General features: G+C 43.0%; 2 protein-coding genes across 12 annotated transcripts in view; both read left to right on the plus strand.

Annotated features, from left to right (window-relative positions):
• The window catches only part of LOC129050348 (zinc finger protein 705A-like), a 118091-nt gene extending 110590 nt beyond the window's left edge, over positions 1-7501 (plus strand). For 7 of the 11 annotated variants that reach the window (XM_054532354.1, XM_054532355.1, XM_054532351.1 and 4 more), the window contains 5 exons: positions 1930-2012; positions 3705-3831; positions 4608-4703; positions 5235-5317; positions 6376-7501. In XM_054532354.1, coding sequence (XP_054388329.1) covers positions 2001-2012; positions 3705-3831; positions 4608-4703; positions 5235-5317; positions 6376-6960 — 903 coding nt within the window. In that variant the 5' untranslated portion in view covers positions 1930-2000 and the 3' untranslated portion in view covers positions 6961-7501. Of the gene's footprint in view, positions 1-1871; positions 2013-3704; positions 3832-4607; positions 4704-5234; positions 5318-6375 lie in introns of all 11 variants that reach the window. The other 4 variants (XM_054532352.1, XM_054532345.2, XM_054532356.2 and 1 more) reach the window with 2 other exon arrangements.
• An 8053-nt stretch (positions 7502-15554) lies between these two features.
• Positions 15555-18356, plus strand: part of LOC112128543 (programmed cell death 6-interacting protein-like) — a 75502-nt gene continuing 72700 nt past the window's right edge. The window contains 3 exon segments of the mRNA XM_054531299.1: positions 15555-15591; positions 16253-16407; positions 16984-17199. Of these exon segments, the coding sequence (XP_054387274.1) occupies positions 15555-15591; positions 16253-16407; positions 16984-17199 (408 nt within the window).

The raw sequence follows: 18356 nt of genomic DNA on the forward strand, positions 1-18356 counted from the left end.
TAAATGTGCATTAAATGTGGCAGTAAAAATAGACACAATGATGTTTGGGAACTGGGGTCTAAATGCTGGAGTCCCCAGAATCATAGAGAACCTTGGTTAGGCGAGTAATTTTGTCAAAAAGCAAGAAGAGGCAGCGACAGGCAGAATATAATTAAAAGTACTGCTGGGTCATTTTCTAATTTTGTAATTTTGTCATATTTTTCAAACTCTGTTGATCATTTATTAAATTGGTAAATAAACTATAATCAGCAGGGTTACGATGAGGGTTAAATAAGGACTTCATGTACAAATGGGTCAGTAAATTTTTTGTTTATGACACATAATTATCATTTGTACATAAAATATATTTAATTATTTTTATATTTTTAGCAGGGAAATAATACACGCATGTTTCCCCCTGTCTCAAACACATACATTCATATAAACATATGCACCTATATACCTACATATCTATGTATGAATATATACATGGACATCGGTATTTCTCAGCAAATATGTATCATGATAATCAGAGATATTGCAACTAACAAAGACTAATATAAACCATGATTGCAAGAATTTTAGATTCCACGTTACAAAAATATCAGATTGAGCTGCTAAATTTCTCCCACCCCTAAGTTATTTTGTATTTTCTGAGCATCCTAGAGGATTGTGACTGTATACACAGGACAGAAACACCATGACTCAGGGTACTCCTGCTAATTTCTGACGCAGGAGATTTTAAGGGCTAGATTAGCAGGATGGGAGTGTTGACCCTCTAAGTGAAATAAATCCCTGAATTGATTATCCCCATCCTAAAACAGATTTTTTTTTTTTTTTGAGACAGAGTCTCGCTCTGTCGCCCTTGCTGGAGTGCAGTGGTGGGATCTCGGCTCACTGTAATCTCTGCCTCCCGGGTTCAAGCGATTCTCCTGCTTCAGCCTCCTGAGTAGCTGGGATTACAGGCAAGCACCACCGTACCCAGCTAATTTTTGTATTTTTAGTAGAGACGGGGTTTCACCATTTTGGCCAGGCTAGTCTCGAACCCTTGACCTCAGGTGATCCGCCTGCCTTGGCCTCCCAAAGTGCTGGGATTACAGGCATGAGCCACCGCACTCAACCCTAAAACAGATTCTTACTTGATTATTTCCAAGTTCCAAGGGGAAATACAAAAGTCCGAGTTGAGTGAAAGTAAAAGTGGAGTAAGGCTTCAGAAGGCTGTGGTGGGTGTTGGAGAAACATTGCTAGGGCATAAAGCTAGGATAATAAAATCTGAGAAATCCCAGTGTTTATCTGTAGGTGGAAATCATATTCCACATGTGGATGGAGTCAGGGATCCCTGTGTTTTAAAATCAGTGAGGGAATTGAATATCTGGACTTGCACCAATTAACATACAAAACTCAGTGCTTTTGACGTTCTCATTCACAAGATATCTGTGTTCCTTCTTTATTAGCAACCATAGTCATAGGCTTCCTAATTTTTTTTTTTTTTTCGAGACGGAGTCTCGCTCTGTCGCCCAGGCTGGAGTGCAGTGGCGCGATCTCGGCTCACTGCAAGCCCCACCTCCCGGGTTCAGGCCATTCTCCTGCCTCAGCCTCCCGAGTAGCTGGGACTACAGGCGCCCGCCACCACGCCCGGCTAATTTTTTGTATTTTTAGTAGAGACGGGGTTTCACCGTGTTAGCCAGGATGGTCTCGATCTCCTGACCTCGTGATCCACCCGCCTCTGCCTCCCAAAGTGCTGGGATTCCAGGCGTGAGCCACCGCGCCCGGCCGGCTTCCTAATTGTGACCGCGGGAAAAGAGGAGAGGCCTCTGCGTGTTTGTGTCTGTTGGGTAGGCTGTGGTGCAGGTGATGTCACACTTCAGTGAAAGTCTGGCTTTTCATCACAGGTTGATCTGAAAATTGTGCACAAGACTGGTGTCTCACAGGTTCTTTCTCCAACCTCAGCTTTTCTTAGTGCCTAAAGTGCCTGCAAGTGGAAATCCAGAGGGAGACAGAGAGAAACTGAGTTCCTGACAATGCATTCACTAGTGAGTAGGGGATGCCTCTTTCTACGGAAATTATACCCATATTGCTGGCAAATGGGCAGTTTTCTCCAATTTGCATGGGTGTTTCATTTTTATTCTTCTTTTTGTTTGTTTTTACGATGTAAAATCCACCAAGCCTGGGTGTTCCAAATGCAATCAGGAGGCTTTCAGGTATCTGGCCTCCAATTAGGTTTTCTCAGGAGTCTAGGTTGGGTATCGTGTGTCAAAGACTCCTAAATTATCAATATAATTTCTAATATTATACTACTTTATTCCAGCCCCTATTAAGGCTATTTACAAAAAAAGATATGAGAGGTTTCATTTATATATTTCTTTTTCTTCTATCCATCCTATAATCTCATGGGAAATAATTGACCCATTAACTGTACTGTTGGCTGAAATAGACTTAGGATTGTGATGAATGCAGGCAATAGAGATGAGTGAACAGCAGAACATCACAGCCCAACGGTGAGTCTGATGTTCTAGCAGCTGAGTTCAATAAATCCAGTGTGATAGGACTTGGGCAAGAGCTGTGCAGTGTTGAGGGAAAAGAAAAGTTTGATAAAATATAATTGAGCTTTTAAAAACTTTGCGAAAGGATAACTAAAGAAGTCATTATTATTCTTATCCCCATTCATTTTACCTTTTGGTAATTAACCTTTTTACCTTCTGGTAACTGAAAGTAACGTATAAGAAATATAATTATTTAATTATGGTTGCACACTCAGAAGAAGGAATATAGTAGCTAGAGCACAATTTAGGGTTCTGTGGAAATGCTTTATAAGGGCTGGTTAGAAAAAAATCAATAAAGAGCTTTTTAAATCCTTGAACAAGTGAAGTGACAAGGTAAATTTAAAAGAGAAACAATGATAACTGATGTTTGGATTGCCGAGAGAAAGTTGAGAACAGGAGGCTTCATATCACAGGAATCATCAGACTAAGATTTCCTCAGTATAGCAGCCTCAGCGGTCTTGTCTTGTGCTGCTAGACTGTCTTTAAGCCTTGTCATGAACACCTGAATTATATAACATTAGAGAGACTATATGTATGAATTGAATCCTATATTCTGCATAAAGCTTGTTCAGTTCTGAAGAATGCTGGAGTCTGGTTCATTACTTTCTAACTTTTTAATGAATAAGGGACCAATGACTTATATTTAATAAATATTTGCTAGATAGGAAACATGTTTTCTATTAGTTCATTAGATTATTCAAAACACATAATAGGTCTTTTAACCATTTGATTGGTGAGAAACCTATGGTTCATCTAGAGAAATAAATTATTTCATCACAATCGTGTTTAAAAAGTAGTAAATCATGGTTATTTGCCTTGTGACAAATCTGTAATTTACTTGAAATTCATGGTAAATTTCATTTTATTTATGAATGTTGAAGTGAAAATTTTATAATCAGTTATGTAGAGGTGATTAATACATTACTGAAAAAATCTGGGTTATATTATGCCACACCTCATGCGATATTTCTTTATAGTAAAGTTTAATGGATTCAGAGTGGGTATATCTCTGTGAGTGAATCTGAAAGGCAGATACCAGCTTAGTACTGAGAATGAACTGGCTGGAACCCAAAACACTGAGTATTCTGCATACCCAGCTCCTAGCTATGTCATCGCAGCCTTCCTCTTCTGGACATTGAAAGGGATTTCTCTGTCTAAACTAAAATGTCTGTGATGTTTTAGAAGAAAGTGACTTTTGAAGATGTAGCTATTGACTTCACCCAGGAAGAGTGGGCCATGATGGACACATCCAAGAGAAAGCTGTACAGAGATGTGATGCTGGAAAATATCAGTCACCTGGTGTCCCTCGGTGAGTCCCTCAACATTCACATACATATGTAGACACACATTCGCTCATTCATTCAGTAACTGTTAGAACAGCTTCCCCATATCTCACTCTAATCTCTTCTCTGATTCTCTCACAGATCTCATCTGAAAAAAGTTTGAACTCTCTAAATCTATCTGAAATAAGTATCTTTCTTTTTATTTTATTTTATTTAGTTTGTCACTCAATTAGAATGTAATCTTGACAAGGATTTCATGGTTTCTTTGGTACTCAGTCTCTAATACTCATAACAGACCTGGGAACTTAATGAATATTTTCAATGTATTAAATTAAATATTTTCTAAATAACTCTTCCGCTTTAGTGTATGCTTAGGCTGAGACCAATTAGTGAAAACAATAGCAATATCTTTTCCATATAGAACACCAATTATTTTTGTAAATCGAATGTTTTTTTTGTTCTGCGTGAGAATAATAATAAACACACTGTGCAGAGATTTAATTACTCTCTTTCTGAAAAGATTGTGTATTATGCATTGTGTCTTGGAACTTAGGCATGGACTCAGCATTCGTAGGTCCTGACTGTTTTGAATTTCCTTTTCCTGATGGACCTTTGGTTTGGATTTGTTTTCTAGTCTCAGGTTGGGTCAGAAAAATCCTGGGGAGTTTTCTGTGCTCTAGGTCTTGTGGCCTGAGCTGACTTTCACTGTTTTTATTCTTCCTTGATAGCCTGCCTTACACTCGGTGATAATGCACATTTATTGACAGCGAACTCAAAACACATGTATTCTTTCCACTAACAGGGTATCAGATAAGCAAATCCTGTATAACTTTGCAGCTGGAGCAAGGAAAAGAGCTGTGGCAGGAAGGAAGAGAATTTCTTCCAGACCAGAATCCAGGTAAGCAACAGGGTCCTGTGCTCTAATAGGAGGAGGTGCTTTGTCAATGAATAATATCACTTGAATATTAATGAGTGGTTTTATTAAATGAGTGATAATTTCTAAAATGTAGGTTAGGCTACTGGAGCAGAATTCCTTAGATGTGATTATCATTTTGTTCATGTGTCAGATGCTACTCTTGTGTCCTCTTGCCTTTTCTTTTACTTTTGGGAAAAGGATAATTCATGTACTTGTTGGGGTTAAACTTTCACATGCTGACTCTTTTCCTGATACCCCTGTGAAGATTATCCCTCTATTTACCTGCCTCATATCTCATCTCCATTTTAACTCTTTTCACATTTTAATTTTAAAAATCTTTTCTAATTGCTGACACTGTACAATCTATTTCTCCTATTCAAGTAGTTTCTTCATTTGACACACTTGCCACATCTAAGTGTCAATTTTTGAAGAAAAGTAAATGGGCCTTGGGGCTTTTCAAACAATTTTATTACCATAATACCAATGTAACAATTTCTTTTTCAATTATTTCAGACAGGGAAAGTGCCCTTAAGAAAAAACACATGATATCCATGCATCCTATCATCAGAAAAGACGCATCCACCAGTATGACAATGGTAAGTTTGATAGCTGTGTACACCAGTCATCTAAGTTAAAGACATGGTAATGGGTTAAGTTAGTAATGAAGCACAATCACCTGAGTGTAATTAGGCTGGCATTAAATGCTTTCTAAGCAAAAAAAAATTGGATACTTTGAATTTAGTGAATAAATTGAGCTGTGTTCCAAACCATAACATGAGATCTCTAAAACAGAACAAGTGCGTATACATTGCTCATGCCCAGACATTGAAAGATATTGATATCATCACAATTAATGCAATAAGTCTGCAGTTGGGATCTTACAGAACAGAACATATCTGTGTCTGTAGGAGATAATGTGTATGCAAATGTCAATCGAGAAAAATGACAAGACAAGTCTCAATCATTTTAGGAGATTTATTTGCCAAAGTTAAGGACATGCACCCAGGAGACAGGTGTATGCCTTTCTCCAAAGATGATTTTGAAGGCTCCAAATTTAAAGGGGAAAGGGTGGGATATTGAGAAGTACACAATTTTCATGTAGAAGGTGGGTAGAAAAAATAGTCATTCATGCATTCTTCTGGCTCAGTGAATCTGGATTTTTGAACATAAGATGACATAAACAAATGGGGCAGAGGAATAATGCAGGAAAGCTGCATTTTACATAAGACAACATAGTCAAAATTGGGCAGGGAAACAATCAGATATGTACTCGTGTCTGGTGAACTGGGGATGACTGCACCTGTAAAGACAAGCTATCAGTTTGCATTGCCATGGTGTAATTTTAACAGCTCATGAGGAATTTCCTTGTGGGCAAAATATGGGGGAGGCGTGTAGCTTTTCATCTTGTAGCCATGTTATTTAGGAACCAGAAGAGGGAGGCAGGTTTGTGTGACCCAGTTCCCAGCTTGATTTTTCCCTTTGGTTAAATGAGTTTGGGGTCCCAAAATTTCATTTCCTTTCACACAAGTAACATTGGAAAGATTTCAACTGGGGTCTACCACTGAATGGTTGGTCTAGGATTCAAAGGTAGTGAAATGAATGTATAGATATATGTGGGTAAACCATTAAGAGCTTTTAATCTTTGTCCCCAAAGGAGAACTCTCTCATTCTGGAGGATCCTTTTGAATGTAATGATTCGGGAGAAGATTGCACTCACAGTTCCACAATAACTCAGTGTTTGTTAACTCATAGTGGAAAGAAACCCTATGTCAGCAAACAGTATGGAAAATCCCTTAGTAATCAGTTGTCCCCTAAACCACATAAACAAATTCATACTAAAGGTAAATCATATCAATGTAATCTATGTGAAAAGGCCTATACTAATAGCTTTCACCTTAGACGGCACAAGATGACTCACACTGGAGAGAGGCCATATGCATGTGATCTATGTGGAAAAGCCTTCACTCAGTGTTCTCACCTTAGAAGACATGAGAAAACTCACACGGGAGAGAGACCGTATAAGTGTCATCACTGTGGGAAAGCCTTTATTCAATCCTTTAACCTTCGAAGACATGAGAGAACTCACCTTGGAAAAAAGTGTTATGAATGTGATAAAAGTGGGAAAGCCTTTAGTCAAAGCTCTGGCTTTAGAGGAAACAAAATAATTCACACTGGAGAGAAACCACATGCTTGTCTTCTATGCGGGAAGGCCTTCAGTCTGTCTTCCAACCTTAGATGACATGAGAGAACATGCACTGGAGAAAAGCCATATGAATGCCATTTATGTGGGAAAGCCTTCAGTCAATGTACTAATCTTAAATAGCATCAGGAAATTCACCCTGGAGAGAAAATTATAAACTTCTTCAGAACATATTCTGACTTTAGATGACATGGTGTTAGGAATGACGAATGTAAGGAATGTGCAAGAGACTTCAGCTGTAGTTGTAGCATCTAAACATACCAAAGGACTCACATTTTGAAGAAATGCTGTAATCAACATGGAAGATACTTCAGTTACCTTTATTCTTCAGTCCACATGAATAAATTCATATGGAAGAGAAATTGTATGACATGTGTGTACCAAAGACTTGTTAATGATCTGATCATAAATGACATGAGAGAGCTGAAACTGTCAACATAATAAACTAAAAGTCTTCAGCAACAGCTTTAACTTAAAACATGTGGGACTTTCAGGTGGAGAATCTCTAACTCTGCATTCAGTGTGAAAATGTTTTTATTTGCAATGTATTGTCAAATAAAATAAGAAAACTTTACTTGGATGAACGCTTTATTTGTATTTTCTGTGAATAAACATTCAGCCAAGCACCAGGCTTGAGGTTCACAAGAAAACACAGTGATAAAATGCTGCTAAAATGGAAAACAAGAGAGGAAAGCCTTTATAAGCTAAATAAGAAGGGAAAGTCTTTCCAAGGGCAATGAATTCTCTTGGAATACCAAATACGTCTTACTGGAGAAGTTATGCAATGAAAAATCATGAGAAATCCTTTCTTCATAGAGCAACACTTGTGGCACATGTGAGATTTCACACTGGACAAAACATGGTTGGCATCTTGAAAGGAGAAAATTCTTTAGTGGTAATTCATTTCTTAGTTGACATTAAGTTTCTCACATTGAGGAGCTATCAAACTTGAAAATCACTGTGGAGAAACCTGATAGATTTCTCATCAGAAAAGTGAGTCAAGAAGGTGGACCTCTAGAAAAAACTCTTAACACATACTTTAGCAAAATAATTCAGAAATTTGAGAAAATGTCTATTCATAAAAATGTGGCATGTAAATGTATAATAGCAAAGTGATCAGGGAATAAATTGAATGCAGAATTATATAAGAAATTTCATTAAACTTTTCCAAAAGATCAATACTTACAAATATTGAAAGAATACAGTCGGTTGTTGAAAAAACTTAGTATGTTGGCGAAGTCCTTGTTTCATTTATGCAGCCCTAACAAATTGATTTGCATCTGCATTCCTTGGCTGAGATTTTTGGTCGAGATTCTACCCCAACTTGTGAGTCTCCCCAGTCTTCAACAGCTCTTTCCTCACAGCTCACCTCCCTTTACTTCAACGTCCACTAAAACCACTTGTTTCCATCCAACCCTCGAGTTGACACACCAGGGATCTTCAGCCCCACTTGCCAGATTTCTCAGTGGGTCATTGCATAGATTTAGCAGGGAAATGGAGGCTGTATCAAAGACACCTAGTATATGCATTTGGGTGTCCCCAGCCCTTGCCTCTGTCTCTGAGCAGTTACCTGGGATCAGAGAATAAGGCAGCTCTTCTCTTCTATCCCTCAGAAGGCTCTTGAAATTTTGTCCCTGGAGCCTCTCTAACTGGAGGTAGCAGTTCATCTCATGACACCCCACATTTTATTCAGGTAAGTCCTAAGTTATTACACAGAGACAGACACAGCTGTGCTCCTTTTACTGCAGTCCAGAAGATAAAACACCAGCATGATAAAACAGCCGAACCTGCAGCCACATTGCAAAAGCGTTTCCTATATTTGATTCAATGTACTTTTCCTGAAGCAAAATGAAAGTTCTCACAGAGGGTCCTCCTCTGCCTTGTCCTCAGAATTGGAAAATGTATTGTCCATTGAGGAGCCTCAGTACTGAACCTAAAACTCAAGAGAAAGTGTTTCCTGAATATGAAGTGGGATGACTTGAAATTTGGCAAACAGGCACAATCTTAATACGATAGGCCTTACTAAGGCTAAATGGCCTTATCCATGGTTGAAATTGACACATCATTATATTAAAAAATCTCCACAAGTGATAGATTTTACTCCGCAGCCAGGGTTTATGTCAAGTGTGAGGATAATGAGCAAGAAATTCAAGCCCTTGGCAAACTGGTTGGAGAGGCAAGGAATATGTCCAGGCAGAGCTCATATCATTATTTATTGTTTAATCTATTTAATTAAATATGTAATTTACCCACAAACTGTGGCTGACATTATATGTACTCCTGAGCCACATTAAGATATACTATTTGTGCTGTGAATTTCTACAGGATTTGACAAATGCATGGTGGCAGATCTCCAGCCATTATTAAAACATAACACAGAATGCTTCTCTTATTCAAGCTCTTCTTCCCTCCACATAGAGGGAATCAATCGACTTTTGTATGCTGATTTTTGAATTTGCTTCTTTATTTCCATCTTCTTTAATTAAAGCACAGGATATCGTACTCAATTTCCATTTGATCTTCCAAAAGAAAAGTACTGAATAATCTACACCTGAATTTCAGTGAGTCAGGCTCAGGTCCACCACTAAGGCCAAACGTCCTGTGCTGCCAACTCATGGCTGGCAGAGGGCAATGAAACCCATCTTTCCGGCCATGCAGGGCGCATGCGTGAGCTGCCTCCCGCGGTGGGCCGAGTCTCCAGGAAGGACCTGAGTTTTCTTTACCCATGGTCAGGGAGGCGCCATCGCCCTGGCTTTGGGGCTGGGGCCTCTGGGTAGGTTCCAGTAGGGGCGTTGGAGAGGCCGCTCTTTTTGCAAGGCCGGAGATGGCGGGCCCTGCGCAGGCTGCCCTATTCCGCGCCCTCAGGGCGTCAGTATCCGCCTGAGGCCGGATGCCCCTGCTGGGCCCGGATGCCCCCGCTGGGCCCGGAGCATCCTCGGCGCTGCCCTCCCAGAGCCCCGCAGAGGCTGAGGTGGCGCGGGTTGGGGCCCCGGCTCCACGAGAAGTGGCGGCAGCGAGGGCTGGAGGACCCGGGCTCCGGGGCTCCGGGGCTCCGGGGCTCCGGGGGGTCTGGCCCGGGTGGGACTGAGTCCATCCAGGAACTTGGACTCCGGAGTTCTGGTGTGGGTGGATCCGGGGCAGGCTTAGGACCAAGTCCCTCTCCTTCCACCAAGAAGCGCCCAGAGGCCGGCGGGAGCTCCAGGTTCACCTCCTCCTCCTCCAGGTGTTTACTTTTCCTTTATTTCTGTGAGACCAGAAATTGGCGCCATCCTTCACATCAGTGAATTGGGACCCTAACACTCATTACCTCAGGTTTATTGTTATTGCCATTAACAGTGTTGGTGGCATTATCACTAAGATCATCATTGTTGTTATTATTGTCATTCATGATTATTAGCAGGTGTGTTCATCATTTTGTCTCACTATGCATTTTGTGTGTGTGTGTGTGTGTGTGTGTGTGGTTGGTTTTGTATGACGTTGAATTGAGCTTCTTTAATCTTGACCAGTGTTGTCAGATTTCTGAAGAGCATTCCGGAGGATGACTCCTGCCTTTCAGCGCAACCACAGAATTTCATGGGCACAGGAGAGCACCTAGAATATTCCCCTTTCATTGCACAGCAGCTTTGGGAAATAGTGGCTGCCTGGCTCTGAGATGAGGTAGAAAAGACTGGATACTGGGGCAAGTGATAGCCCCTCCACTGGTGTTTTTATGAAGCTAAGCGCACTGTCTCCCACGTAGACTTAGAATAAAATCTAAAGGGCCATGGCTGCCCTTCCTGGGACTTCCTGGGAACGTTTAAACTTTCTGTGATTCCTGGAGTAGGTAGGTTGCCAAGTCTGTGCCTCATATGGTAGCACCAGTCTTTTCTGGGCCAACAAGGGCACTTAGAATGTTTCCAGAAGCTCAGGCATACTGTCTCTGTTCCTCCCTTCTGTTCAATGGCAATTCACAGGGTCCCTGGCTGACATAGAACATCCTGCAGAAGGTTGGGCTTGGGTGACTTTCTGGCCAGCCTTCCCAGGCAGTCATCTTTGAAAAATTTCCAGAGACTCACAGAGGTGGTTCACTGGTATTTCATGACTGCAAGTGGGGTTTCTGGATCCTTGAGTTTACTTAGAATATTTGAATGGCTCTGAATGGCCAAGAAACTCTCGCTGGTCTTAGAAGCTGCCAAAAGCTATCACTGGGCCTCTGAAGAGACTTTTAAATTTTTCCAAGTAAATTTGGGCATAGGAAACTTTTCCAGGTCTAGCTGAGCCAGCTCAGGTTGAGTCCCGAAAAACTGGTGGGTATTTGGGGATCTCATCTTACGAAAGAGCAATTGGTGGCAAAGCTGGGTCTCCAGGACAGCTGTGTGTGTATATGTCTGTAGAACATGACTTGTAGTCATCTTTGGTAAGGGCGCTTTCTGAAAGGAGAATAGTCAATGAAGTATAGTAATTAGCAGAGCGTATTTGTTTCCTTAATAAAAAAGGAGAGATCTGTGGAATCAAACAGACCTTCCAGCGATAACCTTTCCATGCTCAGCCTATTGATTGTGTATGCGAGTGAAATTACCTGCCAGTGGGGAACAAGACAAGTCTTTGCATGAAATGCTCTTGTGGAAGGTAGATTCCCAAATAATAAAGCATCAAGTGGTAGAAACATGCCCTGAAGTTTGAAGAGATACTCAGTGCACAAAGTAGACTGTGAAAGACTTTCGAGAAATCATGCAATCACCGAGAGACTAACTGATGACATTCCCCAAATTTATGTTTAGCAGAAAAGAGAAATAGTCATGACATAGTATAGTCAGTGGTTTCTGACGTACGACGGCAGTTTAAGAAAACATGAAACAAAAAACTTGAGAAAACAGAAGGTATCCCAAGTAAAACCTTTGGTTTATTAAAGAAATGATGAAAATAAAAGCAACGTATCTCACAGCATGGGTGATAATATTTTCATACGTATGTGATAATGGATCAACGTTTGATAGAGATGAAATAAAAAGTTCTAAATGTGACAAAAGCAAACAAGGAAAATTGTACCATAGAAAAGCCCGGGTGACGGGAGTGAGGCCCTGTCTCAAGAAGAAACCATCGGAGAGATTTAAAAGCAGACAGTGATTCAGAGGATTGTATAACTTTGTTAATACTGGCCCTTGTTTCAGTGGCAAAAGGCCAAAATAAGCCATGTATCTCATGGATTCTTGCATCATTTGTTCAGGATCTGAGATGTTGCCTCCATTTCTAGTTAGGCATTGTATGGTGGAATTGCAGTTAGCACATCTGGTGCAAAAATTTTAATGCTGCCGAAGGTGGACATGTTCCCTGAACTAAGAGGGTCCCAATTTCGGTGTGTCTTCAGGCTCTCTGGCTCACCAGGAATGAAGATCCTGGCTCTAGGGATTTTCCCAAAATGTCTTAGACAGTAAGCAACAGGGCAGAATTGAGGTGCGTCACCAAGGCCTCGAGGTGTAAAGAAACAGCCCTGGCCTCAGGGCCCATGAAATTAGGATGATTTTAAGGAGGAGGGTGGAATGAGAGGACTGTGACCTTTGGCCCCATTTCTTTTCTTTGTCTTTTCATGGGCCAGGTGTGCTCAATCAGAAGGCTTCCTGTGCCTGATGTCAAGTGTCCTGGGGGAAGAAAGGAGCACTGTTTAGAAAGATGCTCCACAGGGAGAAAGGAGCCACCATTTTCAGGAGAATGATCCCCAGAAGCATGAGCAATCCAGATGCCGTGGCTTCACACAAGACGCTGGAGGGTCTTATTCCTGGAGCCGGGACCTGGGCATCGGTGTCCTTTCATGCTCATAACTGATTTTGAGGGGAGCCCAATGGATAACCTGTCTGCGAGTCATGCTCATCACACTGTAGTTTTCACACACGTCACACAGAGACCCTGTTCGTATGCACACTTGGGTGCTTGAGCAGGGTTGCACCCAAGATTCTGCGGTTCTACGGAGCCCTGAGTTGTGCCCTGGACAACTTTCCTCAGAGGTTGGTCAACTTTGATCACTGCACCTAACGAGAAAGGGACCATGAATTCTAATCAGCAAATACAGAAAAGGAAGGGGCCATTTCCCACAATCATTTCCACTGAAACACCACGTCGGATAAAGAAGAAGTCTGATTGCAGGACAGGGACTGTGCTTCAGAGATGCACCTTTCGCAGCTGGATGAATGACCCGGAATCTCCCCAAATGCCATTTGTAAACATACCAGATGAGATTTATTTCAGGGCTTTCTGAATTTATTTTCGTTGAACACACACACTCCTGTTAAAGCTCCATCTCTGGCAGATGGACTGGGTTTGATTTTCAGTTCTGCCACTTAATAGCTGTGGGACATTGGGTTGTTTCTAAACTGCTCTGAGGGCTGGGTGTGGTGGCTCACGCCTGTAAACCGAGCACTTTGGGAGGCTGAGGTGGGCAGATCACAAGGTCAGGAGTTTCAGACCAGCCTGGCTAACATTGTGAAACCCTGTCTCTACTAAAAATACAAAATTTAGCCAGGGGTGGTGGTGGGCACCTGTAATCCCAGCTACTTGGGAGGCTGAGGCAGGAGAATTGCTTGAACCCAGGAGGCAGAGATTGCAGTGAGCCAAGATCGCACCACTGCACTCCAGCCTGCACAACAGAGCGAGACTCCGTCTTGGAAAAAAAATTAAAAAGATAAATAAACTGCTCTAAGCCTTCATTTCCCCTCCCGAGGGAACAGGGATAATAACGTGCCTAGACCATCATAGGCCTTGGTATGAAGAACAACGGTTTGTGAGAGCTAGACTCCTTAACATGAGGGACAGAGGGACATTTTCCGTGTGGTCAAATCATCCAAACTAAAGACACTATTGAGTTAAGAGGCACCAATTCATCATGTGAACGAGAGATGGAAGTGATATTTCCCTTGGACTTGCTCCCAGCTGGCACACATTTGGTTATAAACAAGTGTGGTACATTTCCCCTTTCAGTTGACCTAGCTTTCTGCAGACCAGCAGCTCCCAAACTTGCGCAGGCACTAGAATCACCTGGAGGGCTTGTTTCCAGACAGCCGGGCCCGGGCCCTGGAGTTCCTGACTCAGTAGGACTGAAGTGAGGCCCAAGAATGCGCATTTCTAGCAAGGTCTCAGGTGAGGCTGATGTTGCTCCACTGGGGCCTCATGCTGAGAACAAGGAGTTTCAAAGCCCGGCCAGCAGCTTCCATGTCTGTTTCTTCCTGGGGGTGAAACCCCTTGTCGCTGTGGGCCCCCATATCCCCCTTGTAATTGAAATGTTTAAGGCCGGGCGTGGTGACTCACACCTGTCATCCCAGGTGTACAATAAACCCACCTATCTACCCACTACCTAGATTTGGTAATTATTATTTTCTGTATTTGTTTCATCTCACTCTGTGAGGTTAAAGATAAGTTGGACATTACACATGTCACTCCTAAGCACAATTAACAAATTTCAGTATCATCTAATAGCCTGTCCACATTCTAATATTCTCAGTTGTCCCAATATATAAAAACATATTTCACCATGCACAGTGGCTCACACCTGTAATCTCAACACTTTGGGAGGCCAAGGTGGGAGGATCATTTGGGGCCAGGAGTTCAAGACCAGCCTGGACAATATGGCGTGACCCTGTCCCTATGAAAATTTAAAACATTAGGCCGGGCGCAGTGGCTCATACCTGTAATCCCAGCACTTTGGGAGGCTGAGGAGGGTGGATCACAAGGTCAGGAGTTCAAGACTAGCCTGGCCAAGATGGTGCAACCTCGTCTCTACTAAAAATAACAAAAAATTAGCAGGCGTGGTGGTGGGCACCTGTAGTCCTAGCCACTCGGGAGGCTGAGGCAGGAGAATGGCTTGAATCTGGGAGGCGGAGCTTGCAATGAGCCAAGATCGCGCCACTGCACTCCAGCCTGGGGGACAGAGTGAGACACTGTCTCAAAAAATAAATAAATAAATAAATAAAAATGAAAATGAAAAATAAAAAATTAGCTGGGTGTGGTGGCATGCATCTGTGGTCCCAGATACTTGGGAGGTTGAGAAGGGAGGATTGCTGGAGCCTGGGAGTTCGTGGTTGCAGTGAGCTATGATTGTGCCACTGCACTCCAGCCTGGGTAACAGAGCGAGATCTCATCTCTTAAAAAAAAAAAAAAAAAAAAAAAAGGCCAGGCACAGTGGCTCACGCTTGTGATCCCAGTACTTCAGGAGGCTGAGGTGGGTGGATCACCTGAGGTCACAAGTTTGAGACTAGCCTGGCCAACATCCTGTCTCTACTAAAAATACAAAAATTAACTGGGTATGGTGGCATGCGACTGTAATCCCAGCTACTAGGGAGGCTGAGGCAGGAGAATCGCTTGAGCCTGGGAGGTGGAGGTTGCAGTGAGCCAAGATCGCGCCATTGCACTCCAGCCTGGGTGACAAGAGCAAGAATCCATCAAAAAAAAAAAAAAGAAAGAAAAAGAAATGATTGCCTGGCTTGGGAGGTGGGTGTTTTAAATGCTACATTGCAGGATCTGTAGTCCTCTGGCTGATGAGTAAATTGGAAAACAGTTTGGCCACATGTATCAAGAGCCTTTGAAATGTTTCTGCTTCCTGGTGCTGTAATCCCCCTTCCTGGAAGCTATGTTTTAAGAATAATCTAAGAGATGGACAAAGTGTGATGGCTGCCTGTGGCATGCAGAAAAGGGAAGTTGCAGGTATGTGTGTAACTCTATTTCTAGAGCTACAGATGGACAGAGTGGGAAGAGGGGGGATTCTGGCCCCATCCAGGTGCACTGACTCCAGAAGGATCCATGCTCTGCATAGATGAGCCGGGTTTATGAAGGGATCCCAGCCACCCTCACTTGCTGGGCACCCCCACCTCCTTCTAACTTTATCTCCCTACCCCATGATGTCCTTCATCTGCATGATGGTATCAAATCGTGGTTAGGTGCATGGGCGTTGCAGTCAGACATCCTGGGGCTTGAATTCCAGCTCTGCCACTGACGCTGACCTCCAGTGCAGGTTACTGAAGCCGCCTGAGCCTCAGTTTATCTTCAAATGGGGATAATTGTGCCTAAACATCAAGAGTACAAAACGCTTCCCATAGAGTGAGCTCCAATACACAGTTCCCTACTGCTATCAGAAAAAAACACACAGTGGCATGGAGAAGAAAACTCACTTTCAGAAAGCAAGGATGACACACCAGAGGGCAAGTCTGTTATAAAAATGGAAAGTTCTTGAGAGCAGGGGGTGTGTGTTTTCCAGGAGGAGGCTGTGGGTGCTTCCCAGTGTCAGTAAACAATGGCAGGAATCTGGGAAAATGCCTCGGTGAGCACTTACTACCCGTGGGTGCTTTCTGTTCTCCCCCTGGTTTAGTCCTGTCTAGTCCCACAGGTGAGGAAACTGAGGCTGGGAGCCGGAACAGCATCCTCGGGCTCACACAGCTGGTGAGCAGCACAGCAAGCTCCGAGCTCAGATCTGAGCAATCACCCAGCCCAGATGCTGATCAGTGTGGCCCCGCTGCCTCTAATGTGTGGTTTCCTCAACACTGTTACTGATGAAAACTCTTTCATGGTGCCACTGGCCAAAGTAGGAATGAGCAAATGGAAAAGGGAGACAATGAGGGTTCTGAGGCTCTGCGAGGTGGGTGCTCCCATCACACCACCCAATCAGGATGCGAAGCACTTGCTGATTCACACACATGCAGACAATGGGGAATTCTGAAGCCTTGTAAAAACAGCAGAAACACCCAACAGGCCCTCCATTTTTTTCCTAGTTAGCCCCAGCCTCCAAAACTAGGGCAAAAGCCTAAGCTTTGCTGAGTCACAATCATTTATCAAGGTAATTTGTAGGCGCAGCACTCGAGATGCTATGCAATTTTTACCCCATTCAATAAATGCAGGACAACCTGCCGGGGAAGATTAATCCTTCCTAAGTAACAAGAAGGACTCTAAATTCTCAGATTCTGGGTTATTAGGAATAAGAAGAGCCTGCGCAAACTAGACCACAGCACGCAGAGAGGAGATGTGTAAGGAGACTTAACTTTCCTCCCTACCCACAGCTGCAACTAGGGAACCACATTCAATCTAACTGGGTGTTTTTGGCAGTCTGGCTGTTGCCTGCCCACCAAGGCCTGCGAGGAACCAAGAATCCACCGCCCAGGCTTAGACACCTGCAAGGGCACTTGGGTGGAAGAATCCTGTCCCCCCACCCTTCCTCCTGCAGGAAGAGGACAGCATCAAAAGGCGGGTAACTGGTTATCTGGTTGTTATTGGAAATATGGGAAGACGTGTCCACGGAAAAGTTGCATGGGCCCGGCACAGGTGCCTAAGGCTTCCCTTTGCTCAAGTCCACACTTGCACACACAGGCAAGGCTCCCTGGCTTCAAGTTTCTGATTTAGCATTTTCCTATGTTTTTGAGCTTAAAAAATATCACCATGAGGATTCACTCTTTTCTTATGAAACATACTTAAGTTCCCCACCTCATCCCCTAAAACAGAAAAAAAAAAGGTGCTTATTTGTTGTCCTTTTTTTGACAAGAATCATCTGTCTAAACCTTTTTTTTTTTTTTTTGAAAACTTTTTTTTTTTTTTTTTTGGTCACCCAGGCTGGAATGCAGTGGTACAATCTTGGCTCACTGCAACCTCCGCCTCCCGGGTTAAAGTGATTCTCCTGCCTCAGCCTCCCAAGTAGCTGGGATTACAGGCATGCACCACCACGCCTGGCTAATTTTTGTGTTTTTAGTAGAGACGGGGATTTGCTGTGTTGGCCAGGATGGTCTCGAACTCCTGACCTTAAGTGATCTGCCTGCCTCGGCCTCCCAAAGTGCTGAGATTACAGGCGTGAGCCAGCCTAAAAGATTTCCATTTAAAAAGACCCTCAACTTGAACGTGTAGCGTTTTCACCAGGCCCAGTCAGCATCAAGCTTTCTCAAGTTCAGGTTCACAGCACGACTAGAAAAAGCAGGCAGCTGAAGACAAACAGAACTGCTGTTTGCAAGGATCAGGCAACTTGGAGGACACGATGGCTCACAACCAGGGGAAACATGAACTGGCCTTCAGGTGTCCCATTTCCCCTCCTCGGCAAAAATCAGATGCATTGATTTACTCCATGAATCATTTGGGGGAAAAAGATTTCAGCTGAACTCATGAGATTTTTTAAAAAGTAGCAAAAAAGATTGAACTATTTTTAATACTCACTGGTTTCCCAGGTCTGGAGAGGGTGGCTTGGCCTCACCTCAGCAGTAACCAAGTGTCATAGCATTTTCTTTTCAACGTCAAGAGGAGTATTGCAAAATAGTCCAAGTGGGAATACACAGGAACTGTGAGACTCTCTCGGTGCTGCTGTTCAGTAATAATGATGCACACTTTAAAAACACATGCACTCGGCCAGGCGTGGTGGCTCATGCCTGTAATCCCAGCACTTTGGGAGGCCAAGGCTGGTGGATCATGAGGTCAGGAGTTTGAGACCAGCCTGGCCA

This window comes from Pongo abelii, chromosome 16, assembly GCF_028885655.2.
Source record: "Pongo abelii isolate AG06213 chromosome 16, NHGRI_mPonAbe1-v2.0_pri, whole genome shotgun sequence".
Taxonomy (NCBI): Eukaryota; Metazoa; Chordata; class Mammalia; order Primates; family Hominidae; genus Pongo; species Pongo abelii.